This window comes from Eurytemora carolleeae, unplaced genomic scaffold (assembly GCF_000591075.1).
Source record: "Eurytemora carolleeae unplaced genomic scaffold, Eaff_2.0 scaffold614, whole genome shotgun sequence".
Taxonomy (NCBI): domain Eukaryota; kingdom Metazoa; phylum Arthropoda; class Copepoda; order Calanoida; family Temoridae; genus Eurytemora; species Eurytemora carolleeae.
In genome coordinates this window covers 11636-37725 of record NW_019396583.1, presented here as the reverse complement: position 1 = coordinate 37725, position 26090 = coordinate 11636, and the positions used below count along the sequence as shown (strand labels likewise).

Sequence of the window (26090 nt, the reverse complement as noted above, 5' to 3'; positions counted from 1 at the left end):
AAGCCCTCCCTTTAGGCCTAAAACCGGGCTTTAATACTAACTGTCTGAGTCCTCAGGCACACTGCCTGAATGACTGCTTTTGCCTGTAGCAAACTAAATCTTTGTTTTGACCCACTTTCACTTGTCAGATTTTGATAAAATTTAGCTTTTTGGAAAGCCTATGACATAAGGAAACGGATTGCACAAGTTTTGCGAAAAAAAATTGCAAATTTTTTGCAAACAACCTGTCAAAGGAAATTTGCACATTTTTAGTTTTTCTTGATTAAAAATCAGGTTATTTAAAATTTTGCAAAATTTTTTGCATATTTGAAATGGCATGGTCAAGGGCTTTTCAAAAATGTATAATTTGTCATTTTTTGGACAAATTTTTTTTTGCAAACATTTTTACTATAAAACTGGATTTTGCGATAAAAAATTCAATTTTCGCAAATTTGCAAATTTTTTTGCAGATTCTAAAAGTAGAGCACAAGAGCTTTCTAATGATGTATCATTTGTCATATTTGGACATAAAACATGGGATTTAGAGGGGGGGGTCAATTTTACCCCCCCCCCCCAGCGTATCCTGGTTTTCAAGTACCCCAGCGGGGATAGGGTTAAATATTTAACCTCAGGGTTAAGTTCAGGTTTAAATTAAGTCAGAAGAAGCGTTTAACCATTAACATAAATTTAAATCAAAACTTTTCGTTCTTTAGTTTTAGACTCAATTCGTCTAATGTACATAAACACAGCAAATGTACAGTGTAATCAGACCGATTAAACCTGATAAGTCGATTTTCAAGCTACGCCCTCGGGTATAAAAGCATTAATGTACATAAAATGGCTAAAATGTCGTCTTCCTATTGTACTATTTCTGAGTCCCATTGTGTATATCTACATAAAAACAGTGCTATAAAGTATAAAAAATACGAGTTTACAAAAAAGTGAGGTTTCGTTGCGAACGCGTTTACTTCAAGTAGTCGTACACTGCTATCTCGTTGTATCCTTCATGCAGTTCATAAGCTTACACTATGTATACCTGGATACCAAGTATCGCCGATGTGGGTTAACACTATTACAATCAAAAAAGATTAGTTTCTGCTTGGAGAAAATGTAATAAATTTATTTTTAATAAAAACGTATTTTCAAAAAATATTTATTTCCATCTGTCGAACCTCTCCTTGAGATCCTCCCTTGAAACCATTCTAGAATCATGATTAATCACCCAGTACTCAAACTCACCACTCTCCGACACAGGTTTCCAGGGTTCAGCGTCGGGAGCTCCGGTCAAACCCTTCTTTCTCTTAGATAGGTTTCCGTTCGGGTTTCCAGATTTGGCAAAGCTGGTCCACCATCTAAACAGGAATATTTTAGAGTGGTATGTCCGATTCACAACAGTACCTTTGTCTAATAATGGACGACTGAGATATCGTTATTTTTCTATTTAAAAATCTAGTGCTGGATTGTAACTGTATACAGTGTACGTACACTCCGTGCCAATGACGTCACATGTTTCCAAAAGTCACTCGATTTTAGGTTTGAATTATAAAGATATCTCAATAATCAACCAAAGCTTTAAAAGGTAGCGTTGAACTGTTGCATGTCAGAGATGCAACTCTACCAAAGAAGGCTCGAACTAGAAACTATGTCAATTTAAAAACTTTTGCTCAAAAATCTACGGACACAAGATTATTTTTAATATTTAGGTTTATTTCTATGTTTGTTTAAGAAAAGGGGGTTTCGGCGTACTTTATAGCATCTATTTACAGATCAAAAAAAGAATAAGACTTTCAATACGACCTGAAGAAACTCTTTCAATATAATGACCTGAAGAAACTCTTTCAATATAATGACCTGAAGAAATTCTTTCAATATAATGACCTGAAGAAACTCTTTCAATATAATGACCTGAAGAAATTTTTTCAATATAATGACCTGAAGAAATTTTTTCAATATAATGACCTGAAAAGACTCTTTCAATATAATGACCTGAAGATATTCTTTCAATATAATGATCTGAAAAGACTCTTTCAATATAATGACCTGAAGATTTTATTTTATTTTCTGTCGCACACACAGTCTTTAATGAACCGATAAGGAAAGAACCAAGTGTATAGCTGAGGGGAACCAAATATTGTTCACCCTACTCGGAAGTTTCATCCTTTGTAGAGAACCCAGTAGAGTTAATAATCTTACTTGATCATATTCTCACTGACTAGTTGATCTTCTTGGGTTGGTAGATGGTGGAGGAGAGGATTAGAAAATAGATAGATCAGTTCATCCACATGACTAGCTCCTAGTCTTAAACTATAACAGAGGATAGATAGATAGATAGATATATTAGCACTTCATGTACAGGGTTACACAAAAAGGATGAGACTGTAAAGAAGACCCAAAACTAAAAAAATATGACGATTTGAAGCTTGCTGTTTCTGCATTTAATTCAGTATTTTGATTTTCAAGAAAATGGACTAAACAAATTCCGTACAATCGTCTCTGAAGTCTCATACTTTGTGGGTATACCTGTACTCTACTTGTCTAACAATATATTCTGTATTCTATGTATTTTAAGTACTCTATGTACACCTAGTACTCTATGTTTCTCTTTGTACTTTTTGAACTCCTACCTGTCAGAGAGTCCAAGGTATCTCTTGATAGTGTTAAAGATGATCTCAGGTAAAGAGGAGGAGAATATATCAGCATAGGAGCTAGATCCGACATAGGAGAATATATACCTAATAATAGGATAATATATACCTAAACATAGGAGAATATACATACCTAAACATAGGAGAATATATATACCAAAACATAGGAGAATATATACCTAAACATAGGAGAATATATAAAACATAGGAGAATATATACCTAAATATAGGAGAATATATACCTAAATATAGGAGAATATATACCTAAACATAGGAGAATATATACCTAAACATAGGAGAATATATACCTAAACATAGGAGAATATATACCAAAACATAAGAGAATATATACCTAAATATAGGAGAATATATAGCTAAACATAGGAGATTATATACCTAAACATAGGAGAATATATACCTAAATATAGGAGAATATATACCTAAACATAGGAGAATATATATCTTTACATAGGAGAATATATACCTAAACATAGGAGAATATATATCTATACATAGGAGAATATATACCTAAACATTCCCCACAGCCAAAGTTGTTATCTTGCTCTTAAAACAAACAAAACCAATTTTCACTATATTTTAAGTTTAACTTTTATGTCGAATAAAGATTTACCTGTAAACTGTATTATTTTGATTTCTAAGTAGCTCCGTGTGTTGATGTGCACTGAGAATAAATCTAGCATCTCCAACCATATCTGTGAATCCTTGATTTATCATTTCTCCGTCCTGGATCCCATTGTATTCCTTCACTAGGTGATGAGCTCTAGAAACCACTTTCTCTTCCAACCCGTCCTCTCCCATTGACAGTGTGTTCAAAACCAGACATTTATCCAGGTTCTTCTTAAAGTACTGATAAAACTCCGTATCCTTGATAAACCTGGTGGAGTAAAGTAAACCCTCGGCTTCGTTAAATCCAATCAGAACTGGGATCTTTGAACTCAACCCTTGTTCAACCAGACTACCTGGATCCTGGGGGATGAATGACTTGTCTGCGTATGGATCGGATACAGGTATCCAAGGACCAGGATTAGACATAAAATAATCAGATCTCATCCCGCACTCGTCAAAGAGCAGGGTTTGCTCTATGATCTGTTTAACCGGAGTATCCTGGAGACAAGGAATCAGAGTACTCTCATCAGTACAGCCGACGGATTCTCCAAGTTTTAAAGCATAATAACTCGGCCTCCTAAGCAGAAACTTTCTTAATCTTAATAGTTTTTAACCTTTGAAAACCTTCTGAGGTTCTACTCCCACTCTTAAATCTCTATCTAATCTAATAAACTCTAAATTGATTTCACTACCGACATATTTTAATCCCTTTCACTGTACGTGTAGTTTCAAGTGACCAGCTCCATGCAAAAATGGCAATGACTTATTTACAAAGGCAGCCTTAAAAGCTTTGTTTAGTTATGAATTAGATTTTCATGTTACTGTTTATTTTTGTTTGTGGTTTCTCTGCAAAAATGACTTGCGCATTTCTTCAAAAAAAGAATCAACAACTTTTAAGACTTGGAAAAATGAAGTTATCTTCCACATTTCTGATCAAATTGAGGTTTAGAGGGTATCGATGTAAATTGGGTATTTTCATCTCTGCCTAAAGGGTCACTTTCAGATTTAGAAAGGGGTGATCAAGAAAAACCCCTTTTAGAAGAACTTAAAAAATTATTTTGTAGACATGAACCTGGAAGGTTTCAGAGCAGAGGTTAAACTGGATCCGCTCTGCAGGATTGCTCTATGGAAGAGACCCTGAGAAGATGGAGAAGTGAGATGGAACCCAACCGACATAGCTCCGGCACTCTCACCCAGTAGGGTCACTTGTTTAGGGTTTCCTCCGAACTCCTTTATATTCTTCTTGACCCAGAGTAGAGCTTCTCTCTGGTCCCATAAACCTTGGTTACCCTGAACATAAACCTTGGTTACCCTGAACATAAACCTTGGTTACCCTGAACATAAACCTTGATTACCCTGAACATAAACTTGGGTTACCCTGAACATAAACCTGGGTTACCCTGAACATTAAAACTTGGAATTATGAAAGAAATGTCGAAACATTTTTGGGAAAAATTAAAGATATAAAAATAAAACTTATAGCTTTTTTTTGTTTGAATATTTATTTTGTGACTCATTATCTTTCTAGCTGGTTGGGGGCAACTTCATCTTAATATTTTCTTAAACAAAAAGTTGACCTGCATATTATCGCTTTCAAGACTTAAGAAGCCTAGGGGACCTAGCCTGTAGTGAAGTGTGACAAGGACAACTTGTTTATCCATGAAGTTGTGTGGACCACACACAGAGGAACCACATTCTCCTACAGCAAACCCTCCTCCATGTACATACACCAGTACTGGGAGTAGAGCACTCTGGGATAGGGTTGGAGTATATACATTCAGATATAGACAATCCTCATTACCAGTTACTCCGATCCCTAAATAAACGAGTCCATTAATATATAATCTTAATGTTGATAATGATTATACTAATGAAAATAAAGATCTTAATGTTGATAATAATTATACTAATGAAAATAATTATCTCAATGTTGATAGTAATTATACTAATGAAAATAATGATCTTAATGTTGATAATAATTATACTAATGAAAATAATGATCTCAATGATGATATCGATACTATTGAAAAAAAGTGATTTCGATGTTGATAATGATTATACTAATGAAAATAATGATATAAATTTGTTGATAATAATTATACTAATGACAATAATGATCTCAATGTTGATAATGATTATACTAATGAAAATAATGATCTTAATGTTGATAATGATTACACTAATGAAAATAATGATCTCAATGATGATATTGATACTATTGAAAATAATGATCTCGATGTTGATAATAATTATACTAATGAAAAAATGATTTTGATGTTGATAATGATTATGCTATTGAAAATAATGATCTCAATGATGATATTGATACTATTGAAAATAATGATCTCGATGTAGATAATGATACTAATGAAAAAGATTATATTAATGTTGATGATATGATACTAATGATATTGATAATCTCAATAATGATAATAATAATTGTAATAACGGTTTCGATTATTATACTAATCATGATTATTATAATTGTAATAGTGAACTCATTATGATAATGATAATAACATTGATCTTAATGATAATGATAATAATTATTGCAATAATGATGATGAAACCAATGAACTTAATGCTACTAATGATAATTATGATCTTGATGATAATTCCAATGATAACATTACTAACGGTTTCTATGTTAATAGTAATAATCCTGATGATGATAAATATTAAAATGATCATGGCATACCTAATACACTAAGCTGAGGGCAGGACGGGGGATTACTTGCAAAATCTAAAACTTTGCTCCACCTTGGTACAAAAGTCATTCATTTTGATTTTAAAATTTAGTTAAAAATAAAAAAAAAATTTAAGTTCCAATAAACATGAGGAAAACGAAGACGACATTAAATCCACCTGTTAAAGTTCTGGAATAACAAAGAATAAACGAACTTTAGTACTTTCAATAAACTGTTTCTTTAAGAGTGTAATGTCCGATCCTCAACGGTACCCTTCAAAGCTTTGTAGCTGGTCACGAATGAAGGAGATATCCATGTGTAACTCTTCAACGACTCATTATCTGTAGGTTCTCTACTAAAGCGACCTGCGCATTTCTGGTGCATATGCAATGGGAGGAAATTATCAGAATTAAACACTTTATCTATATATAAATTTGGCTTGTCTGTTTTTTGTTTGTATCCAATAAACGTCAAAACGGCTGAACCGATCGGGCCCAAATTTTTCGTGGGGCATCTAGGGACCCCAGGGAAGGTTTATGAATGAACAGAATTTCAAATATTTGTCTCCATCAAAATTCGATCTTCATTAAATTTTTGAAAATTGTGAAAATCCACGAATTTTTTTGTGAAAATCCGCTAATTATTTTTGTTTTGTTTTACGATGTACAAAAAGAGAACATGTTCGCTAGTTAGCTAAAAAACGACTCAAGGTTTTAAAATTTACAAGGACAGTCCGTAATACATCGAACATGGTCACAAACTGTCAGTTTTGGAAAATGTGGCCTTTTTTACTTTGTTATGCATAAAAGTAGACATTTTTGAAATTCCAAAACCAATGGAATATTTGTAATTGTCAATTTTCAAAAAAAAATTGTGAATTAACCAACTACAGATAAATATAGAGTTCTCATTTATTTTCCATGCTTATTTAAGAATTAGATTAGGAGCATTTTCCAAAGTTTAAAATTTTTCTTGATATTGTTTAAAGGAAAAAATGAAATCTTTTTTTTTGAATAATATTTACCTATCGTTCTCCTGGAAGGGTTCAGGTAGTTTAAACCTTCTCCTACCAACAGGGGGTTTAGCGTAGGGAATGCCCCTGAAGGAGTGAAAGGATTGTCCCCCCCTAGAGACCCATTGTTCGCCCCTAGCCGGTCCCTGAATATATAAACCTTTAATTAATGCTATTATTGACAATCTATATATTGACAATACGATTTATAATACCTTAATATTACTCCCCCCCCCCTCTCTTATACTACCCTACCCCTTATTAATCCTAACTACATTATTACACTTAAATTACCCCACCCCCTCCCTTCCCCTCCTGACACTATTATTTCAACTCAACATTCAGAATGTACAATTACTAAAACACATGGATCATTTACAGTATTAGTCAAATAAATGAAATAATATATGTTTTTTGTATAAAAGTCGAGTACAGTTAAAAAGTTTGAAAATAAAGGAGTGGCAGTGTGTACATTGTACAGTAAAGGAATGGTAGTGTGTACACTGTACAGTAAAGGAATGTGAACAGCACATATACGAGAATATAATTGTACAGTACAAGAGTTTGTACAGTACTTGAGTGTGTACTAATAAGTCTATAAATGTTTACAGTACATAAGTGCTTACACTGTACTTTGGTACAGTGTTTTACGTTTGTACAGGACATGAGTAAATGTGTAAGAGCGTACAGTACACGAGCGGGTACAGTAAATGAGTGTGTACAGTGCATGAGTGTGTACTGGTACATTTTTTAAGAGTTTACAGTACGTGAGTATGTATTGGTACATTGTATAAGTGTGTACACTCTACAGTACATGAGTATGTTATGGTATAGTGTTATAAGGATGTACAGTAAAAGAGTATGTATTGGTACAGTGTATAAGTGTACAGTACCTGAGTTGGTTCTTTTACAGCATACGTGTGTATAGTACATGAGCATTGAGTATGTTCTTTTACTGTGTAGTGTATTCACTACATGAGTATGTTCTGGTACAGTGTATAAGTGTGTACAGTACATAAGTATGTTCTGGTACAGTGTATAAGTGTGTACATTTTACGGTTGATGAGTATGTACTGGTATAGTGTATAAGTGCGCACATGCAGTACATAAGTATGTACTGGTGCAGTGCATAAGTGTGTAGAGTACACGAGTTTGTGCTGGTACAGTGTAAAAGTGTGTACAGTACATGAATATGCAAATGTACAGTGTATAAGTGTATACAATAAATGAGTACGTACGTGTACAGTGCACAAGTGTGTACAGTACATGATTAAAAATGAGTATATAAACCTGTTTAGTTTCCACTATAGGATTATGGTTTCTAAACCCTGGGAAGAGTCTGAAGAAGTTGGTTGGCCCGAAGTAAAGAACCAGGGTAGATATTGTAAAATAAACTGTAATTATAATTTCTTAAAATAGAGAAATAAATTAATTTACAAGAATGAAAGGTTTATATACAGGGTTTCCAACAAGACTTGACCCTAGAATAATCGACGACTAGAAGGTCCTCTAATTAATCTTTGAAATAGTTTGAGGCATTCTTTGGTCACCCTGCTTTAACATGCATCATTCTTGAAACGATTATTACAAAATTATCTCAGGCCTGGCAATTTCAAATGTGCTGTTAACATTATCGGAGATTTTGTTCAGATTTCAATTTATTTAATAAAACCAAAAGTGAACAAAACTCTTCATATCTTCGGTAATATTGAAAGTTGAGAGCTCAAAAATGGCAGACTTCTGAAACTGAGTTTACGAATCAATGCCGCAAATTATTTTTAAGAAAAAGACGACATCCGATTCGTTTTGAAAATATCATGTTTCCTGGGACACCCTGTAGTACCAGGCGTTTCATAAATAACTTGCTGTTCTGAATTTTTTACAAGAATTTCTTTTCATGTTTTAAAAATATTTTTGCACTTTGTTTAATAGATTAGAATATTCTCAATTCTGTTCATGCAAAAATGATCTCCTTGTTCATGTCAATGAAAAAAAACATCCCTTTTCATATTTTTAAAAGAAAAGATAAACTGAGAAGTCATTATGTTTAGTAAATACTTAAAATGGCTTTATTTTAATCTTCTTTAATAGTGAAATTAGTTTCAGTTTTCAATCTATAGCCTTTGAACTATATATTTTTGCGGTGCATGTGTTTATGTTATGTTTATATTTTATAAATTGTTTAAATTAAAGAAAACTTACTTATCAAGTTTTGATTCGTTGTCAACATGTTCATCATGAACCTAGATTTTTAATTCAGTTTTCAGCACTCATTCATACATCACTTTCATGTTTTATCACTTTAATTTATATGTCAAGCTGTATCACTTATATACCAACCACCACTCAATTCTCGGATGTAATTGTAAGTACTGAAGAGTGAAGAATAAATACAGTTCACCCTCAACCTGAGAGTGATAACAATAGGTATGCAGGGAGCGTACACTTTGTAAATATACAATGACCCCGACTTAAAACTTTACGAAAAACTTGAAAAAAATAGAAAATCATTAAGACAGCTGTGAAAACTAACTTTAAAAACGTATTTTTGACGTGAAATTAACGTTTCATTTTTAAATTTTTCCTTTGTACACAATAACCCCATCCTACTTTAATTATATCATATACCCAGGCCAGTCTGCCTTGATTCTTAAACCCGGCTTTAAATTCGGCTTGAATCTGAGAACGCCATATGCAACTCTGGGTTTCAGCTGCGGTGGCGTTAGTCCAGGGGCGTATCCAGAAATTTGTCTTGGGAGGGGGCTCAGCACCCGTTGGGGCCTGAAAACCCCCTGAAATAGATTTCACTAGTACCCCCACAGCAACCCCCTGAATACTCCCGTGAACATAACGTTAGATCTGGAATAACAAAGAATAAACGAACTTTAGTACTTTCAATAAACTGTTTCTTTAAGAGTGTAATGTCCGATCCTCAACGGTACCCTTCAAAGCTTTGTAGCTGGTCACGAATGAAGGAGATATCCATGTGTAACTCTTCAACGACTCNCAAACTCAGGATTTACAGATCTTTAAAAAGTTTAATATGTCTCAAATGAATCCGAAAGAAATTTTCCACAACACTGCATACTCAGTTCAACTACCTTACATAGCCGGTCACTCCCTTTAAAATGAATGATTATAAATAACTAGCTAAAGTGTCCGTAGAAGATAACAAATCTAGAATTTTGAAAAAAAAAAAAAATGTTTTAAGCCTTTGTTACTCCCCAGTCCACGGGCAGTGGGCACCCATGGGTTCCCTCAAAAAATGTCAGACCATTCGGTCCAGCAGTTTGGCCAGCTATAGCTTACATATAAATATATTCGAGCGAAAAGCTTTATTATTAACTATCTAAAGGGCCCGGCGTGGCGTTGACTGACAAATTTTTTTTTGAAAAAAAACCGCGATTTTTTAGCCTTTGTTACCCCCATAGGCTACCCATGCATGGGTTCCCTTAAAAAATGTTAGCCCATTCGGTCCAGCTGTTGGGCCGGCAAATGGCAATAGGGAACATACATACGAATGTCTTGTTTTATTATATAGATAATAAAAATTATACACATTAAAGACAGTTTGTCGTTATTTTCTGTGTCTTATCTTTTCAAACATCAAAACTATAATTGTTTATTCTTTAGCTAGGGCATAGAAGAAACGAATCAAACATATTAAGTACAAACACCCTAAAGAATAGATTAATAACAAAATAAATGTCTAAGATATAAGAAAAGTAAGTTTCTAAGATATAAGAAANAGGGTATCTTATGCCATTATAAGAAAAGGGGATTTAGAGTAAGGTCCTGAGTTACATTACATTAGCTGAATCTTTACTATTCCAACCCCATCCGATATGAAACCATCTTTTATATAATCTGAGCTCTGGTTGGAATACCTAGGACTCGGGATACATCCATACTGGAGAATTATACACCACTGAATTATATATATATATTATATATATGTATATAGTGTTTTACACACTTAATAGGAATTATTCATATTTATATACCTCTTTACATGCATGATAATATTAAGATTCAGAAAGGTCTGGAAACATTCTTGTAAAATGAAAATGCTTTCCGTTATTACCTTGCTCTTGAAAAATAGTCTGAAGACTTGGTTGATTTACAGATTTTTGGCTTGATGTGGGTTTTCTGCTCATTTCAAGCAATTGTTAGCTTTCTCCAGCTTATTTGTAAATATTTTGATAGAATCTGGGTTGAAACTGGGCCAGACACATAAAATCTAGAATCCATTCCATTAAAACTGTCTGGGTACAGCAGAAGCAGGACACAACTTCTATATACAGGACATAATTCCTTTAAAAAGGACACAACTTATAATACAGGACATAATTCTTTATAAAAGACACAACTTCTATATACAGGACATAATTCCTTTATAAAAGACACAACTTCTATATAAAGGACATAATTCTTTATAAAAGACACAACTTCTATATAAAGGACATAATTCTTTATAAAAGACACAACTTCTATATAAAGGACATAATTCCTTTATAAAAGACACAACTTCTATATACAGAACATAATTCCTTTATAAAAGACACAACTTCTATATAGAGGACATAATTCCTTTATAAAGGACACAACTTCATTATACAGAGCATAATGTCCTTATAACCGGAAACAATTCCTTTATACAGGACACATTTCCTTTATACATAACGTAATTCTTTACACAGGAGAAAATACCCTTATACAGGACAGAATTCCTTTATACAGCATGTAATTCTTTTGTACAGGAGAAAACTTAATGCAGGATATATTTATGCAAATCAGAAATACTTTGGGATATAGAATGATGACCAGACTGTAGAATAGGAAGACGACAGTAAAGCAACACTTAAGTGCATTTGGTGTTGTTACAAAGCAAATAGCTTTACTATTAAGTTATTAAATCAAGTATTAAGTAAAAATGAGTCTGTTTACACTGCACATTTGAACATTTAAGGTCAAAACTTGAGTCTAAAAGTCGACTTCCTATTCCAGAGTTGTCTGGTTATCACTGTATGACGCAATATCCCGTAATATACGCTTTATGTATTTATATGTGTAAATTTCTTTTAAATGATCAAATTATTTTGATTTGTTTGAATGCCGATGATAAAGGTACTTTTCACTGAATATTAAGTTTAGTATTTTGGACGAGAGGTTGCGTGATTTTAAAACCAACCATTTTCTAATAATAGTAGATTATCTAGTACTGCAAACTACACTGCTGCTCCTTTAAGGTTTTAGATTTTTTAATGGTTTTTTTCGTTTTCAGAAAATCTTACAAGGGACTGTTAGCGTATATCTAATAATCCTTTAAGTTTTACGCACCCTTTAACCCTTTTTTGGGTAAAAATGTTTAGCACAAGTCAAATGTAAGGTTTAAAGCTAAATTCCATTGTACAAAAAATCTAACCTTTCATGGTTCTACCAGGTACCTGGGGTTAATAATATATTTGGTATATTGCCTAAAAAGATGATGGAGTATCTTAGTTTTGCCCTTGTATTACTATATAAATTCTCTTATATGATAATTCTGTATTCCCATTTTTCTAAGGGCAGACATAAAGGGTTATTCTGCAATGCTCGAAAAATGGTAGAATATCACGGGAAATTAGTATTGAAAATATTATCTGAAAAACTAGACAATACTGCAAGAGTGCAAAATATATCAGCCTAACCCTATGTTTTATTTCTTCAGTTTAGACCTTACCATGTTTTTATGAGCAATTTACAAAAAAAACAGGATTTCGAAATCAATTTATGAGATATTTATAAAAGATGAAAAGGGCAAAACTAAGATACTCGATTACTTTTTTAGGCTGTACACAAAATAGTTCGTTCTCCTTATGAATCTGTTGCCTTAGGTACCTGGGAGAACTCTGAAAGGATAGATGTACAATTGAATTTCTCTTAAAAACCTACCTTTGACTAGTGTTCGCTTTATTATGTTAGTTCAATCAAGGGGTTTTATGATGAATAAGTGACGGGTCAAAATTATTTAACAACTATAGATAGGTCCTTATATAATTAGCAAGCTGTAGCATTTCACAATAATTTGACCAATTAAACATAATTTTTTTCATTTTTTCCTTTTTTTGGTGGATGCCTTGGTGTTATTTAGATGATCTCGAGCAGATATAATTTTTAAACTCCATTATTTTTAAATTTAGAAAATTCTTTCTGTATTCTGTATACGAAACTAATATTTTCATTATTTGGATGTAAAAAGCCAATTCAGATTCAGGACCTTGGTTCAAGAATTTTAATAAGAAACCCCAGAATCTCATCTTTTATATTTCTAGATTTTTCAAGTAATTCACGGCGCTTTGTGGTCAATGATTAGTTTAAGAGACCAAATTTGGAAAATTCAAGACCAAGCTACTTTATAATCTAAAAGTCTAAGAAGAGATAAAACCAACTACGTAAGTTCTTTCTAAACCCAAGTCTAAGTCTGAAGATCTTAAAATCAGCTTTGAAGACAGTTCTTTATTGCTGAGATTTTTAGGCTGTTGATAGTTTCTTCATATATTTGTAATAAATATTGTTTTCCAATAAAAACAAATTACCGGACATTTATGATAATGCTGTTCAAAGGATACAAATATATCTACAGAGCTGAAAACCTTAGAATGGAAAATCCTTAATCCCGATCGGTTAATTAATCTGGATAATTCATAACAAGAGGAGAATAAGCATTATTTAATCTGAAGATTAAGAAAAAGAGAGGATCAAGCATTAATCCCGATATTCAGCTCTGATTATATATTAATTAAAAATAACAAATAGAAAACTAGATGTCGTCTTCCAAAGATTTAGGGGTTTTTCGTTCACAATAACCCTAAGGCAGCAGCCCAAAGAAGTTAAGCGCATGCGGCGTAGAACAGGCTCTCTCTCTGGAGCATGTGCGTAACCCCTTTTGGCTTCTGCCTCAGGATTATTGGGAACAAAACCCCCTAAATCTTGAAAAGACGACATCTAGTGTTCTATCTGTCATTGTTAATTAATCTATGGCTTTAACCCTTAATTGAATAGAAGAGTAAATATTTCTCATGTTTTTTCTTCATATTTCCACAATTTTTCACACATGATTTTCACCCAGCGTTTTCCAACCATTGAATTGAATTTAACACCAATTATTGAGATTATTTATTATTTATCGTGAACCATCCATCATGGGACGGGATGGTTCAGGGTTGGATAAACTGCACAGGGTTGGATCTATCCAGGTTTACAGATCTATTGTTTTCAAAACCATTAATGTTTATTTTGTAAATATGCTAATCTTTAGATGTAAATATAATTGTATATTCATACCGGAAATTTTTGCATTGAAATGAATATGCATTTTTTCTTTTTCATTCCGAATCGATATTTTCACTACACAAATTTCTTTTATTTTGCATATGGTTTGTATAAAATCGATCGTTTTCGGTTCTCCCAAAATGTATTTCAAAGTTTAACAAATTGTACCATCCCTCTTTAGATTTTTTTTGTCTTTTTATAGTAAAACCATATATTTTAGATATTTTAAGGCCACATGATCATAAATAAATTGTCCTGGTCGTTTTTAGCCAATTCAAATAATGTCATAAATTCTGTCAATTTTCTTTCTTGTCTCTGCTGTTATTAATCGGGCATGCAACCTTTTACAATAGCGCTATTATTTATAGTAATATATATTGGTGTATAGTGTATATAGTTTATAAAACACAGTTTTTGCTTGAATTCCTTAATACTCCCCAAACCAATCAAATTCTCATTAATTGATTGAAGCTACAGGGGCACCAAAGTACTTGGATATAGGGATATTTGTCGGAAATGTAGACCACAACCACTTTTTACTGGTATTGTATCAATCATAACAATTGAATTTTCATCAAATACAGAAATCTATTCCAGTTTGTGTTCCAGCAAATAATTGATAAAAAACATAATTTATTATTTTAATAGATAGTATTAAATATCTATGTTTGTTTTGCATTAGTACTATATATATTATTCTGCCTTACAAGTTTAAAGATAAACGTAAAGTTATGACTTAGATATTATTCTGTCGATTTCTATTTTGTAAATTGTCATTTCTGAAATTCTAAAATTATGTTATTTACATTTTTTTCTTTGTATTTTTAGACTTGAAAAATGGTCTGACCAGAAATTAGAAAAATAATGATCGTATGGTTATCTCTGTGCCCGAAGGGTTGAATTATTGAAATCGACAATCAAAATCATATTAATTGAAACAGTTAGATCAATCAAGGGGTTTTTATCAATATATTTAGGAGCACGATACTTTCTGATTACGGTTTCTAGGTTACAAAGGAATTAATCGGTGAAAATATTCATTTTTTGCAAGAAAAATTCTGCATCCACCAACCCCCCCCCCCCACCCTACCCCCGTTCCTGGAAATTCTCAAATCACAAAAAAACTTGAAGAATTTGTCAATAGTATATGTGACTTTTTTTGAACCGTAAAAAGATAACTGTTATTTTTTAAGATTTCAACGTACTCCAAAACAAAAATTGTGTGTTTGTGTGTGATGTTTGTGTCTGTATGGGATGTTTGTGTCCGTATGTGAGGCGAGTGTGTGTATGTGTAAAATGTGTGACAGTCCTGCGTGACAAGACACATTAGAAGAGTAAACGAAGAGAAATAATTAAAATTTCTCAGTCAAAATATAACATTAACCATCATTAACTACCTTCTGAGCAAATTATCTTTAAAACTTGAGCTCCAGGTGAAATAATACATAGCTGAGCAATATTGTAAATGTAAAATCAACAATTTTTAATAAGTATGGGATGATTTGATCTGTATTCTGATTGTATTGGAGAAGAAGGATGGGTTGGTTTAATCTATATCCTGATCTAGATAGTACAGGAGAGGAAGGATGGGATGATTTGATCTGTATTCTGATTGTATTGATAGTATTGGAGAAGAAGGATGGGTTGGCTTGATCATATCCTGATCTCGATAGTATAGGAGAGGAAGGATGGGTTGGTTTGATCATATCCTGATCTCGATAGTATAGGAGAGGAAGGATGGGTTGGTTTGATCTATATCACGTGGATTTAACGGTTCTGTCAATATTCCATAAAGCTGTGACTTTCGATCACAATTTGACCCATTAAACATAATTTTTTAGTCTTTTTTCTTAAATACTTTTTTGTCGGCATATGCATTTTGAAGAATAAACAAATCCGTAAGGTAAAAGATTGTTGAATTATAGAACAAAACACGTTTGATTTTAAATAGAAGAAACCGAATGCTGCTTACACTGGTTAGTCCGGGGTGATATTCTGATCTAGATAGTATAGGAGAGGAAGGATTGGTTGGTTTGATCTATATCCTGATCTAGATAGTATAGTAGAGGAAGGATTGGTTGGTTTGATCTATATCCTGATCTAGATAGTATAGTAGAGGAAGGATTGGTTGGTTTGATCAATATCATGATCTAGATATAATGGGAGAAGAAGGATGGATCGGAGGTTTGGGCTGGTTTGACCTAGGAGGAATGGATCTCCAGGAGAAAATTGATACCAAGGAACATCCTCTATCACACTGGGAGAAAGAGGTTTGTTTTATAAATAGCATTTATTTCGAAACTAGAAATTTTTCTTTAAAATAAGATTTAAAATGTTTTCTATTTAGACTCATGCGCTGCTTGTTTTGCTGGCGCAGAAAGGTTTGACCAGCACAGATGAGCACAGGCGAGCCATGGAGAGTTTACCTGCATATACTCATATGTCTTATTATCATAGGTACAGAGTTTACCTGCATATACTCATATGTCTTATTATCATAGGTACACCTAGGGTTTTCCGAAATACATGAGACTTTCACAGCGGCCATAACATATGCAATAGTACTATCTAAAGAAAAAATTTAGGCCTGAAAAATGCCCTTTTTATGACTAAAATGGTTTATTTGACTAAGGAAAAAAAGAGATTACAACTGGAGGGAACCGTAAATTTAAGGCAAAACATTAAAAATATTTTTTAATTCATCCGGTCCTGAAGAGTAATACATTATATAATAATAACATTATAATATTAACATTAAATCTTAAGAATCAGCGAAAATTATTCAAAAATTTAAAAATCCAAGTATGTACTGTTACTCCGCGGTTACAAAATGCAGTAAAAAATATTTGCAAAACAGTTTTTACGGATTATACACTTTAAACTGTGTAATTAAGAAAAGTATTTCTATCTGTAAATGATACACATGTATAAGATCATTATTTTCAACTCTTTCAGTTCTTTAATCCCTCTCCTGTCAGAAATTTAAATTATTAATGTGGCTCATTTAAACAATTTTGTTTGTTTCAGATGGGCCGCTTGTATTGCAGCTGTATGTATTGAACGAAATACATTTACTAAGGTTAAAGGGACAGCTGATAATTTTCAAGAGATCCTTCATTTAAAGAGCCCTATACTCGATTTTCATAAAATCTCTATTTACCATTGTTTAAGCAAATAAGCTAGATAAACCCTTGTTTTTCGATCTGAAAGTTGATAACTTTTTTTTCTTCTGATTTTCTATAAAAATTACTCAGATATATGTTTAAAGGGTGGCCTTTTAATCGGGGTTGTAACTCTGTAAATGACGGGTTACTTGAAATTATGCCGAGAGTTCCTTTAAATCCGTATTTCTTAAATATTTTTAACAATGTTTTACTATTTGTTTTTTCATATAATTATTATAAAATAAAATGATACGAGGTATAGTTAATAATTTTCATCTTTTTCTCCTTTCTCCATCTGCACGTCCTTTCTCTATCTCTTTTTTTGCTTCCCTTTGCCCGTCCATTTATGGCGCTGCTTTTGAAATAATGTTTACGAGTCGCTGTCTTTGCGCCATTATAAGACAGTGCAAGATCACACTTAATTATCGTAAATATATTTCTCACTATTTTTTATAATTGTTTTAGAATGAGTTAGATGAATACCTAGGTTTAAAACTTGAGACTAAGCTCGAACCTTCCTTTTCTCCAGGTTTAATTTCTCCTATACAGGGTTACCCATGAAGTTATCTTATAAACATGTATTATTCCATGCATTTTTTTCAAAATTATGTAGCATAGAAAACTTTATATAAAGTGAAAGCTTTTTACCTTTAGATTGTCATATTTTAAGATTTTAAATTCGGCGTTTAAATCTCATCTTTTATGGGTAACCCTGTATCTTAATGAATAACTAAATGTACCATGCGTACATTGACTTGTAAATTATATGTAGGGAGTTTGGTTCGAATAAAGATGGAGGATTCAAGGATTCGTTGGAGGAAACCTCATCTCAGGGTTCCAGGTGAAACCTTATCTCAGGGTTCCAGGTGAAACCTTATCTCAGGTTCCAGGTGAAACCTTATCTCAGGGTTCCAGGTGAAACCTTATCTCAGGGTACCAGGTGAAACCTTATCTCAGAGTTCCAGGTGAATCCTTATCTCAGGGTTCAAGATGAATCCATATCTCAGGGTTCCATGCATATCTTTATCTTAGGGTACCAGGCAAAACCAAATCTCAGGGTTCCAAATGAATCCTTATCTCAGGGTTCAGGTGAATCCATATGTAAGGGTTCCAGGTAAATCCTTATCTCAGAGTTCCAGGTGAAACCTTATATCAGGGATCAAGTTAAAACCTTATCTCAGGGTTCCAGGTAAATCGTTATCTCGGGGTTCCAGGTGAAACCATATCTCAGGGTTCCAGATGTACCCATATCTCAGGGTTCCAGGTGTAACCCTATCTCAGGGTTTCAGGTGAAACCTTATCCCAGGGTTCCCGGGGATTAACCTTATCTCAGGTTTCCAGGTGAAACTATATCTCAGGGTTTTAGGCAAATTCTTATCTCGGGGTTCCAATTTAAACCTTAGTTCAGGGTTCCAGGTTAATCCTTATCTCAGGGTTCCAGGTAAATCCTTATCTCAGGGTTCCAGGTAAATCCTTATCCCAGGGTTCCAGGTTAAGCCTTATCTCAGGGTACCAGGTTAATCCTTATCTCAGGGTTCCAGGTTAATCCATATCTCAGGGTTCCAGGTAAATCCTTATCTAAGGGTTCCAGGTTAATCCTTATCTCAGGGAAAGTCGTGTTATTGGAAACACAAATATTTAAAAACCTAATAAAACCATGTCATCTTTTCTTTTCTTCGTATATAAAATATCACAATCCTACCGCACTGGGGCCAGAGTTTGTTGCAAGAAATCATTTCCTTTATTTCTAAACTAAACCATAAAGCATAAGATGTGAGATAGTTGTGAGCTTAAAAGCTATAAAATATGCTTTATTATAAATTATTTAAATATTTAAGGATACATATTTGGATCGTCTGGTGAGATAATCAAGCATTTGGGAAACTTTCCGAACCCTGAGCAGGCAGCGTTCTACACTGATACAACCACTATCCAACCTCTCTATCTAGTTCAGGTTGGATATATTTGAACCCAGGTTCTACACTGTTACAATACTATCCAACCTATTTATCTAGTTCAGGTTAGATATATTTAAACCCAGGTTCTACACTGATACAATACTATCCAACCTATTTATCTAGTTCAGGTTAGATATATTTAAACCCAGGTTCTACAATGATACTACCACTATCCAACCTATTTATCTAGTTCAGGTTAGATATATTTAAACCCAGGTTCTACACTGATACAATACTATCCAACCTATTTATCTAGTTCAGGTAAGACACATCTCATTTGTGTAACCTAGAAAATTAATCCTCCATTTAAAGAGGTTAATGCCCGATTCACAATGTGCTCTTAAAACCTTTATCTTTTTTTTCTTGAAAAGATAAACTTTATCAATGACTTTCTTTTCTAAGCTGCATAAATCCTAAAGTCACTTTTAAATGAAACCACAATTAAAAAATAATCAATTTTTAGATAGACGAACGATGATATCTCAATCCTTTTTTGTGTCAAACACAGATTAAATACAGCACCGTTATTATCGGGCAAAGAATTCTCTAAATGGAGGGTAACTTTAAAATTCCCTGAACAGTCCCTTTAATATCTTCAATTAGTTGAGAATGAACGAGGTTTGGAAGAATTATCCAGTATACGGAGACAGCACAGATCTCCTAACTGTAGAGGTTTATGAACCCTGGTTAGAACTGCAGAATGAGAACTCAGGTTCAGATTTACAGGATGAGAAGGTGAGCAGAGATTTCCCGGAGCATCACGTCCTGGATCATGGAGATCATGTTCATGATGACAGGTATAGTAATCAATTAATAAATTGATTGATTTATCATCAACAAACTTTATAGATCAATTATTGATCGAAAAATTGAATAATTGATCTGTGTTATCTCCAGGAAAGATACAGAGGTAGAATCTGTACGAAGAGAAGAATGTGAGGAGAGAAAAGATGAATATGGAGTAGTACTCAGCAGAGCAGTTCTGAACCTTCTAGGTTTATTGCTATAAAAAATCTGAAAACTGTGAAAATACTTTTTTGTTTGATTATGAAACGTCACGAGGGATATTTTTAACGGTTATTTTTATAAAAATTTGCATTAATTATTTTCAAAATCCTTGGCGCATTTTTTTAATCAAAGAAAGAACGAAAAGAACAAACTTTCCACATTTCTGAATGCCATTGTGCAAGGATTTCAAAACATGAATACAAAACGAACATTGATTTTCTGAAAACCATTGTAGGAGGATTTCAAAACATGAATACAAAACGTACATTGATTTCTTAGATCTTAAGATCTGAGACATTTTAAAAATCTAGTTCATAAAAACGTCACATAATTATATGTTTTTCTTCTTCATTATATACACACTTTAGAGATTTGTTTTAGTATCTAAGGGTCTGGTGAACAGAGCTGAGGTTCAGGCGAGCATTGAGAAACGGGACAAAATATCCGGTCTTAACCTTGGTCAAAGGATTGTCGTGAAAGCTTGGATGGATCCTGAGTTTAAGGTTAGAAAGATCTACAGCCTGTTTAAACTACTAAAAATCGAAATCAAATAAATCATTAAATTTTTTTTTTAAATTATTAATTTGTATCGAGAAAAATTGCATGGTTCTTATTACAAGATATTAAAGAATTCTTATTTGTTCAATGGCTAAACTTTTAAATTGAAAGATTTAAGACTAAGCGAGAAATATGAACAGATATAAAATACAAAAGTTTTGACCTTAGGTTAGACTACTGGAGGATGGTAACAAAGGAGTTGCTGAGTTAGGATTAGAAGGTTCTAATCCTAACGCAGAAACGAAGCTTGTAGTTGTGGAGAACACGGACCAGGTTTTATTTTTATTTTGAAAATTATCTTTATTATTATTACCATAAACATCATGGAACATCATGTAGTTGTGTGTACTCTATGTTTAGGAACATCATGTAGTTGTGTGCACTCTATGTTTAGGAACATCATGTAGTTGTGTGTACTCTATGTTTAGGAACACCATGTAGTTGTGTGTACTCTATGTTCCTGCTACCCATCGGCAATCTTAGGAACACTCTCTAGCCTAATTGTACAATGTACTATATGTACATATAAAATAACCGATAAAACCAGATTATGAGAAGTTTGAATTTTTAGGGGTGAAATATAAAAACAATAAATAAAGGACGGATAGAGAGGGTTATATTTTCTCCAGGTTTACCTCCAGCTTGGTATAAGTCCAGATCTTATAGAGCTAGAACTGTCAGGTGAAAATACGAATATCTTTTAGTTTATTAAGTACATTCAGTACATGACCAGTACATTCAGTACATTCATTTCATTTAGTACACTCAGTACATTCAATGCATTCAGTACATTCGGTTCGTAATCTATGCTTTAAAGGGAGTGACCGGCTATATGTAAGGTAGTTGAACTGAGTATGCGGTATTGTGGAAAACTTCTTTCGGATTCATTTGAGACATATAAAACTTTTAAAAGATCTGTAAATCCTGAGTTTGAGCGCAAATTCGACATTCAAAACTCCTACTTTGGGGGTGGATACGTTTTCAGAATTAGTTTTTTTTAAATTATTAAATAACGACAACGAAAAATAAAGTAAAAATTATATAGTAATCTGATTAAATGGTTAGGAACATATTTCTCAAAAGAAATTTGTCCATAAATCAATGCTACAATCGATTATTTCGTTTTCATTATTAATTTGAATTTCTTTTTTCTTTGAATTTCTTCGCTTCTTCAAATGTTGTCTTTTCAATAATAATTCTAGAAAATCTGCGGAGATCTTTGTGAATAATGAGGAGCTAGAATAATGAGAAAATAGAAACTAATAATCGAACAAGATTACTTATTTTCGATGATAAGATTTATTTTTATTTTCTCAACATTTTCCTATACATGACGTCTGTAGTTTATTGTAGAACTTTTTTTCATTTTATGTCGTCGGTATTTAATAATTTAAAAAAACTAATTCTGAAAACGCATCCACCCCCAAAGTTGGAGTTTTGAACGCCGAATTTGAGCTCAAACTCAGGATTTACAGATTTTAAAAAGTTTAATATCTCTCAAATGAATCCGAAAGAAGTTTTCCACAACACTGTGTAGTACTTAGTTCAACCATCATACATAGCCGGTCACTCCCTTTAAATCTATCTTTATCGCGATGTCAATAAATTAATAGTTTTAACTATAGTGAATAGAATATATATATATATTCTATTCTCTTTGGTTTTAACCTGCAATTACGTTTATTTACATAATTTTGTGAAGATTATTAAAAAATTAAAACACTTCTGAATATTTAGACATTTACTCTATAACAAACGACTAAAATTTAAAAAATAATTAAACATTAGATATTGATATTTTAAGATAAAAATACTTTTTTTCATAAACCTAAATCAACGTTTTTTACTTTATAAAGAGAACCTCGGAAAGTGTTGTTTGAGTTTGGTTTGGAAATATCTCCAAGTGTAAGAATAGTGGTTCACGACTCTACAGCAGATTGCAGGTTAATAAACAGAGACAAAATTTAAACCACGTCGCTCAACCGCCAAAACCGGTTCCAATTGAGAACCGGCTCAAATCTCGAAACACTTAATACAATTGCAAGTAGAACCAACCTCAAATTTGAGACGGCTCAAATTCTTTAAATTCTGCCTCAGAAGTGAGAACTTGTTTTGTAAATCTTGCGATTAAGCATTTGATCTTCATCTTATGAAGACCCGTGTCCGAATTTAATGAGTTTGAGCCGTCTTAAATCCGCTAAAAACTGGTTTCAATGGAGCGCCGGGTTAAATCTTAAAACATTGAATACAAGTGGAACTAACCATATTTGAGCCGCGGCTTAAATTTAAGCCGCGACTCAAATTCTTTAAATTAGGCCTCTGTACGCATTAATTTAATTCTTCTTCGGTATCCGTGGTACTCAGATCCTTCTGGGATAACATTTATTGAAGGTTCAGCACTTACCCTCTTAAAAAGTATCCACATTGAATTTCGAGATCAAGATGAACGATCTACTCAAACCTCAGGGTTACCTGCAAAATATGAGACTTCAGAGCCGACTGGAGGGAAATGGTTGGCTCTTATTTGTTGGGTGTAAGGTTCCCTCCAGCTTCAGTTTTAGCCAAATAATTCATAATACCATAATCTAAATCGTTGTTGTAGCTTTAAACGAATTTTTTACGTAAAATTTGATATGTAAAAATCATGGAATCGAATCAAGGAAAGGAGTATGAAATAGAAATGACATACAAATTACGTGGCCTACACCGGACTGACATGAGTGACCAGCATTCGGTTTCTTCTATTTGAAATCAAACATGTTTTGGTTTTTAATTCAATAATCATTTCCTTTGCGGATTTGTTTATGTTATACATTTTCATTCAAAATGCATATGCCAACAAAAAAGTATTTAAGAAAAAGGGCTAAAATATTATGTTTAATGGGTCAAATTGTGATCGAAAGTCACAGCTCTCTGGAATATTGACATAACCGTTAAATCCACGTGGGCCCGCCCTACCATTTGATTATACATGCTCTGTAGACGATACTCCATTTGGTTAAGAAATATTTGTCTGATGTACAATTACCGCGTATACAATAACTTATTCTGAATATTTCTTATTCAAATGGAGTACCCGTCTGCAAAGCACGTATAATTATATGGTAGGGCGGGCTGCGTCATTTGTATCTCCCTTCTATTCCATACTCCTTGATTCGATGCTATGCGTTTTAGTTTATTTTATCTTCAATTAAATGCACATTCTTATAATCATAGCCACTCACGCATATCTATAGCTAATCTCTGATGCCAAATATTTTGTCTTATCTCTATAATATATAAAATCTATGTATCTCGTACTCCCAGCGAGACCGGAAGGAACCTCTGATGCCTAATATCTTGTCTTATCTCTATAATATATATATATCTAGGTATCTCGTACTCCCAGCGAGACCGGAAGGAACCTCTGATGCCAAATATTTTGTCTTATCTCTAAAATATATAAAATCTAGGTATCTCGTACTCCCAGCGAGACCGGAAGGAACCTCTGATGCCTAATATCTTGTCTTATCTCTATAATATATGAAATCTAGGTATCTCGTACTCCCAGCGAGACCGGAAGGAACCTCTGATGCCTAATATCTTGTCTTATCTCTATAATATATGATATCTAGGTATCTCGTACTCCCAGCATGCAAGACCGGAAGGAACCTCTGATGCCTAATATCTTGTCTTATCTCTATAATATATTATATCTAGGTATCTCGTACTCCCAGTGAGACCGGAAGGAACTGAAGGATTGACTCAAGATGAGCTTGAAGCAGTAATAACAATGTTAAAGGGACTATCAACGTAATTTCAAGTTTCATTTCATTTTACAAAAAGGGTACGTCCGATTCACATCCGTACCTTTAAACCTGTGTCTAAGCAAACATGAAAAAGATAGTTTTTAGTTTTTATGCAGTTTTTATATCAATTCAATGAAGACGACTTTTTGATAAGCTGTTTTCGAATCAAAAGTCTACAAGTAATCAAAGTGAAGCTTTTTTAATTGACAGCTTCTTTTGACTTCTGCGTCTAAGTGTATTCATTCTGTTTTACAGCTTGACATAAATCAAAATTAAAACTGAAAGTCGTCTTTGTTGTATTGATAAAATCGCCTACCACTGTATTAAATATCAAACATTCATTGTGGATTTTCTAGAATGGTTTGCGGATTTTATGCAGGAGTAACTCTGTTTAAAGGGACTGTAAAGGAAAAATTAACGATACCTATAAGACATCTATCTTATGTTCCTGTCTCGAGAAATTGAAATAAAACTGTGTCAAAATTATACAAAATTCATAGATACACAGTTTTGTATAGAAGTAGTAGGTTAAAACAGATGATATTCAGCAAATATGCAACCAATCTGAAAACTATTATATACCACAAGAGCCTGAGAATCTCAGGTTTGCTCCTATCATAATTTCTTCATTTTTATTTTGCATTGCAATAGATATAATTGATAATATTATTACATATAGTCCGTATAGTCCGTATAACGTCACCAGAACTTCAGCCAATGGCAGTGAAGTTTACTGGTACCGTGATTGCCGTTAGTAGCATGTGACAACGATACTGCACTATCATTGGCTGAAGATTTGGTTAATTAATACGGATACGGACTATATGTAATAATATTATCAATTATATCTATTAAAAAAGGAAAATAATAATTTAAAAAATATAAAAGGAGCAAACCTGAGATTCTCCGACTCCTGTGTGATTTAATCATTTTCAGATTGGTTGCGTATTTGCTGAATATGATCTGTTTAAACCTACTACTTCTATAAAAAATTGTATATATATGAATTTTCGTATTATTATGACACAGTTTTATGTCAATTTCTCGAGTTAGGAACATCAGATAGATGTCTTATATGTATCGTTCAACGCCTGAGATTCTCAGATTTCATCCTATACCCCATTTAATTTTTCCTTTACAGTCCCTTTAAGCTGGAAAACAACGATATACTCCCCATTTTTGCTCAGATATAGAACTTAAATGGCACCGTAGAGAAAAGGGCAAGCAATTCTTTAAATGGAAGTTTACTTGAAATTACCTCTACACTCTACACTCTACACTCTACACTCTACACTCTACACTCTACACTCTACACTCTACACTCTACACTCTACACTCTACACTCTACAC

General features: G+C 33.1%; 2 protein-coding genes across 4 annotated transcripts; one reads left to right on the top strand and one right to left on the bottom strand.

Annotated features, from left to right (window-relative positions):
- Positions 1 to 1071: 1071 nt before the first annotated feature.
- On the bottom strand, positions 1072 to 9656 carry LOC111705898 (fatty acyl-CoA hydrolase precursor, medium chain). Its single transcript, XM_023478599.1, has 10 exons — positions 9153 to 9656; positions 8241 to 8344; positions 6963 to 7096; positions 5950 to 6011; positions 4829 to 5067; positions 4324 to 4541; positions 3256 to 3828; positions 2604 to 2711; positions 2173 to 2283; positions 1072 to 1331 (listed from the first exon to the last, which is right to left on the bottom strand). Exons 1-10 carry the CDS (start codon positions 9187 to 9189, stop codon positions 1133 to 1135), a joined length of 1785 nt encoding a protein of 594 aa, XP_023334367.1. The 5' UTR covers positions 9190 to 9656; the 3' UTR covers positions 1072 to 1132.
- Positions 9657 to 16398: 6742 nt separating this feature from the next.
- LOC111705901 (cobalt-containing nitrile hydratase subunit alpha) lies at positions 16399 to 25176 on the top strand. 3 transcript variants are annotated; one of them, XM_023478601.1, is made up of 14 exons: positions 16399 to 16534; positions 16612 to 16721; positions 17292 to 17343; positions 17894 to 17957; positions 18201 to 18269; positions 19267 to 19382; positions 19990 to 20183; positions 20284 to 20381; positions 20776 to 20897; positions 21121 to 21225; positions 21381 to 21435; positions 21582 to 21633; positions 22809 to 22895; positions 24652 to 25176. In XM_023478601.1, the coding sequence occupies exons 1-14, from the start codon at positions 16424 to 16426 to the stop codon at positions 24746 to 24748; spliced, it is 1332 nt and encodes a 443-aa protein (XP_023334369.1). In that variant the 5' UTR covers positions 16399 to 16423; the 3' UTR covers positions 24749 to 25176. The 3 variants fall into 3 exon arrangements, with proteins under 3 accessions (XP_023334369.1, XP_023334371.1, XP_023334370.1); XM_023478602.1 differs by lacking the exon at positions 16399 to 16534 and having other exon boundaries at positions 16630 to 16765; XM_023478603.1 differs by lacking the exons at positions 21381 to 21435; positions 21582 to 21633; positions 22809 to 22895; positions 24652 to 25176 and adding an exon at positions 21279 to 21374.
- Positions 25177 to 26090: the final 914 nt, after the last annotated feature.

Excerpts from the sequence above, each read along its gene's own strand:
- LOC111705898 (XM_023478599.1), bottom strand. The coding sequence starts at position 9,189 with ATGATGAACATGTTGACAACGAATCAAAACTTGATAA. Across the intron at positions 8,345-9,152 it reads AACGAATCAAAACTTGATAA|TTTATTTTACAATATCTACC; the intron begins GTAAGTTTTCTT and ends TTATAATTACAG. Across the intron at positions 7,097-8,240 it reads CTATAGTGGAAACTAAACAG|GGACCGGCTAGGGGCGAACA; the intron begins GTTTATATACTC and ends TTATATATTCAG.
- LOC111705901 (XM_023478601.1), top strand. The coding sequence starts at position 16,424 with ATGGGAGAAGAAGGATGGATCGGAGGTTTGGGCTGGTTTGACCTAGGA. Across the intron at positions 20,898-21,120 it reads GGATGGATCCTGAGTTTAAG|GTTAGACTACTGGAGGATGG; the intron begins GTTAGAAAGATC and ends TTTTGACCTTAG. Across the intron at positions 21,226-21,380 it reads TTGTGGAGAACACGGACCAG|GAACACCATGTAGTTGTGTG; the intron begins GTTTTATTTTTA and ends CTCTATGTTTAG.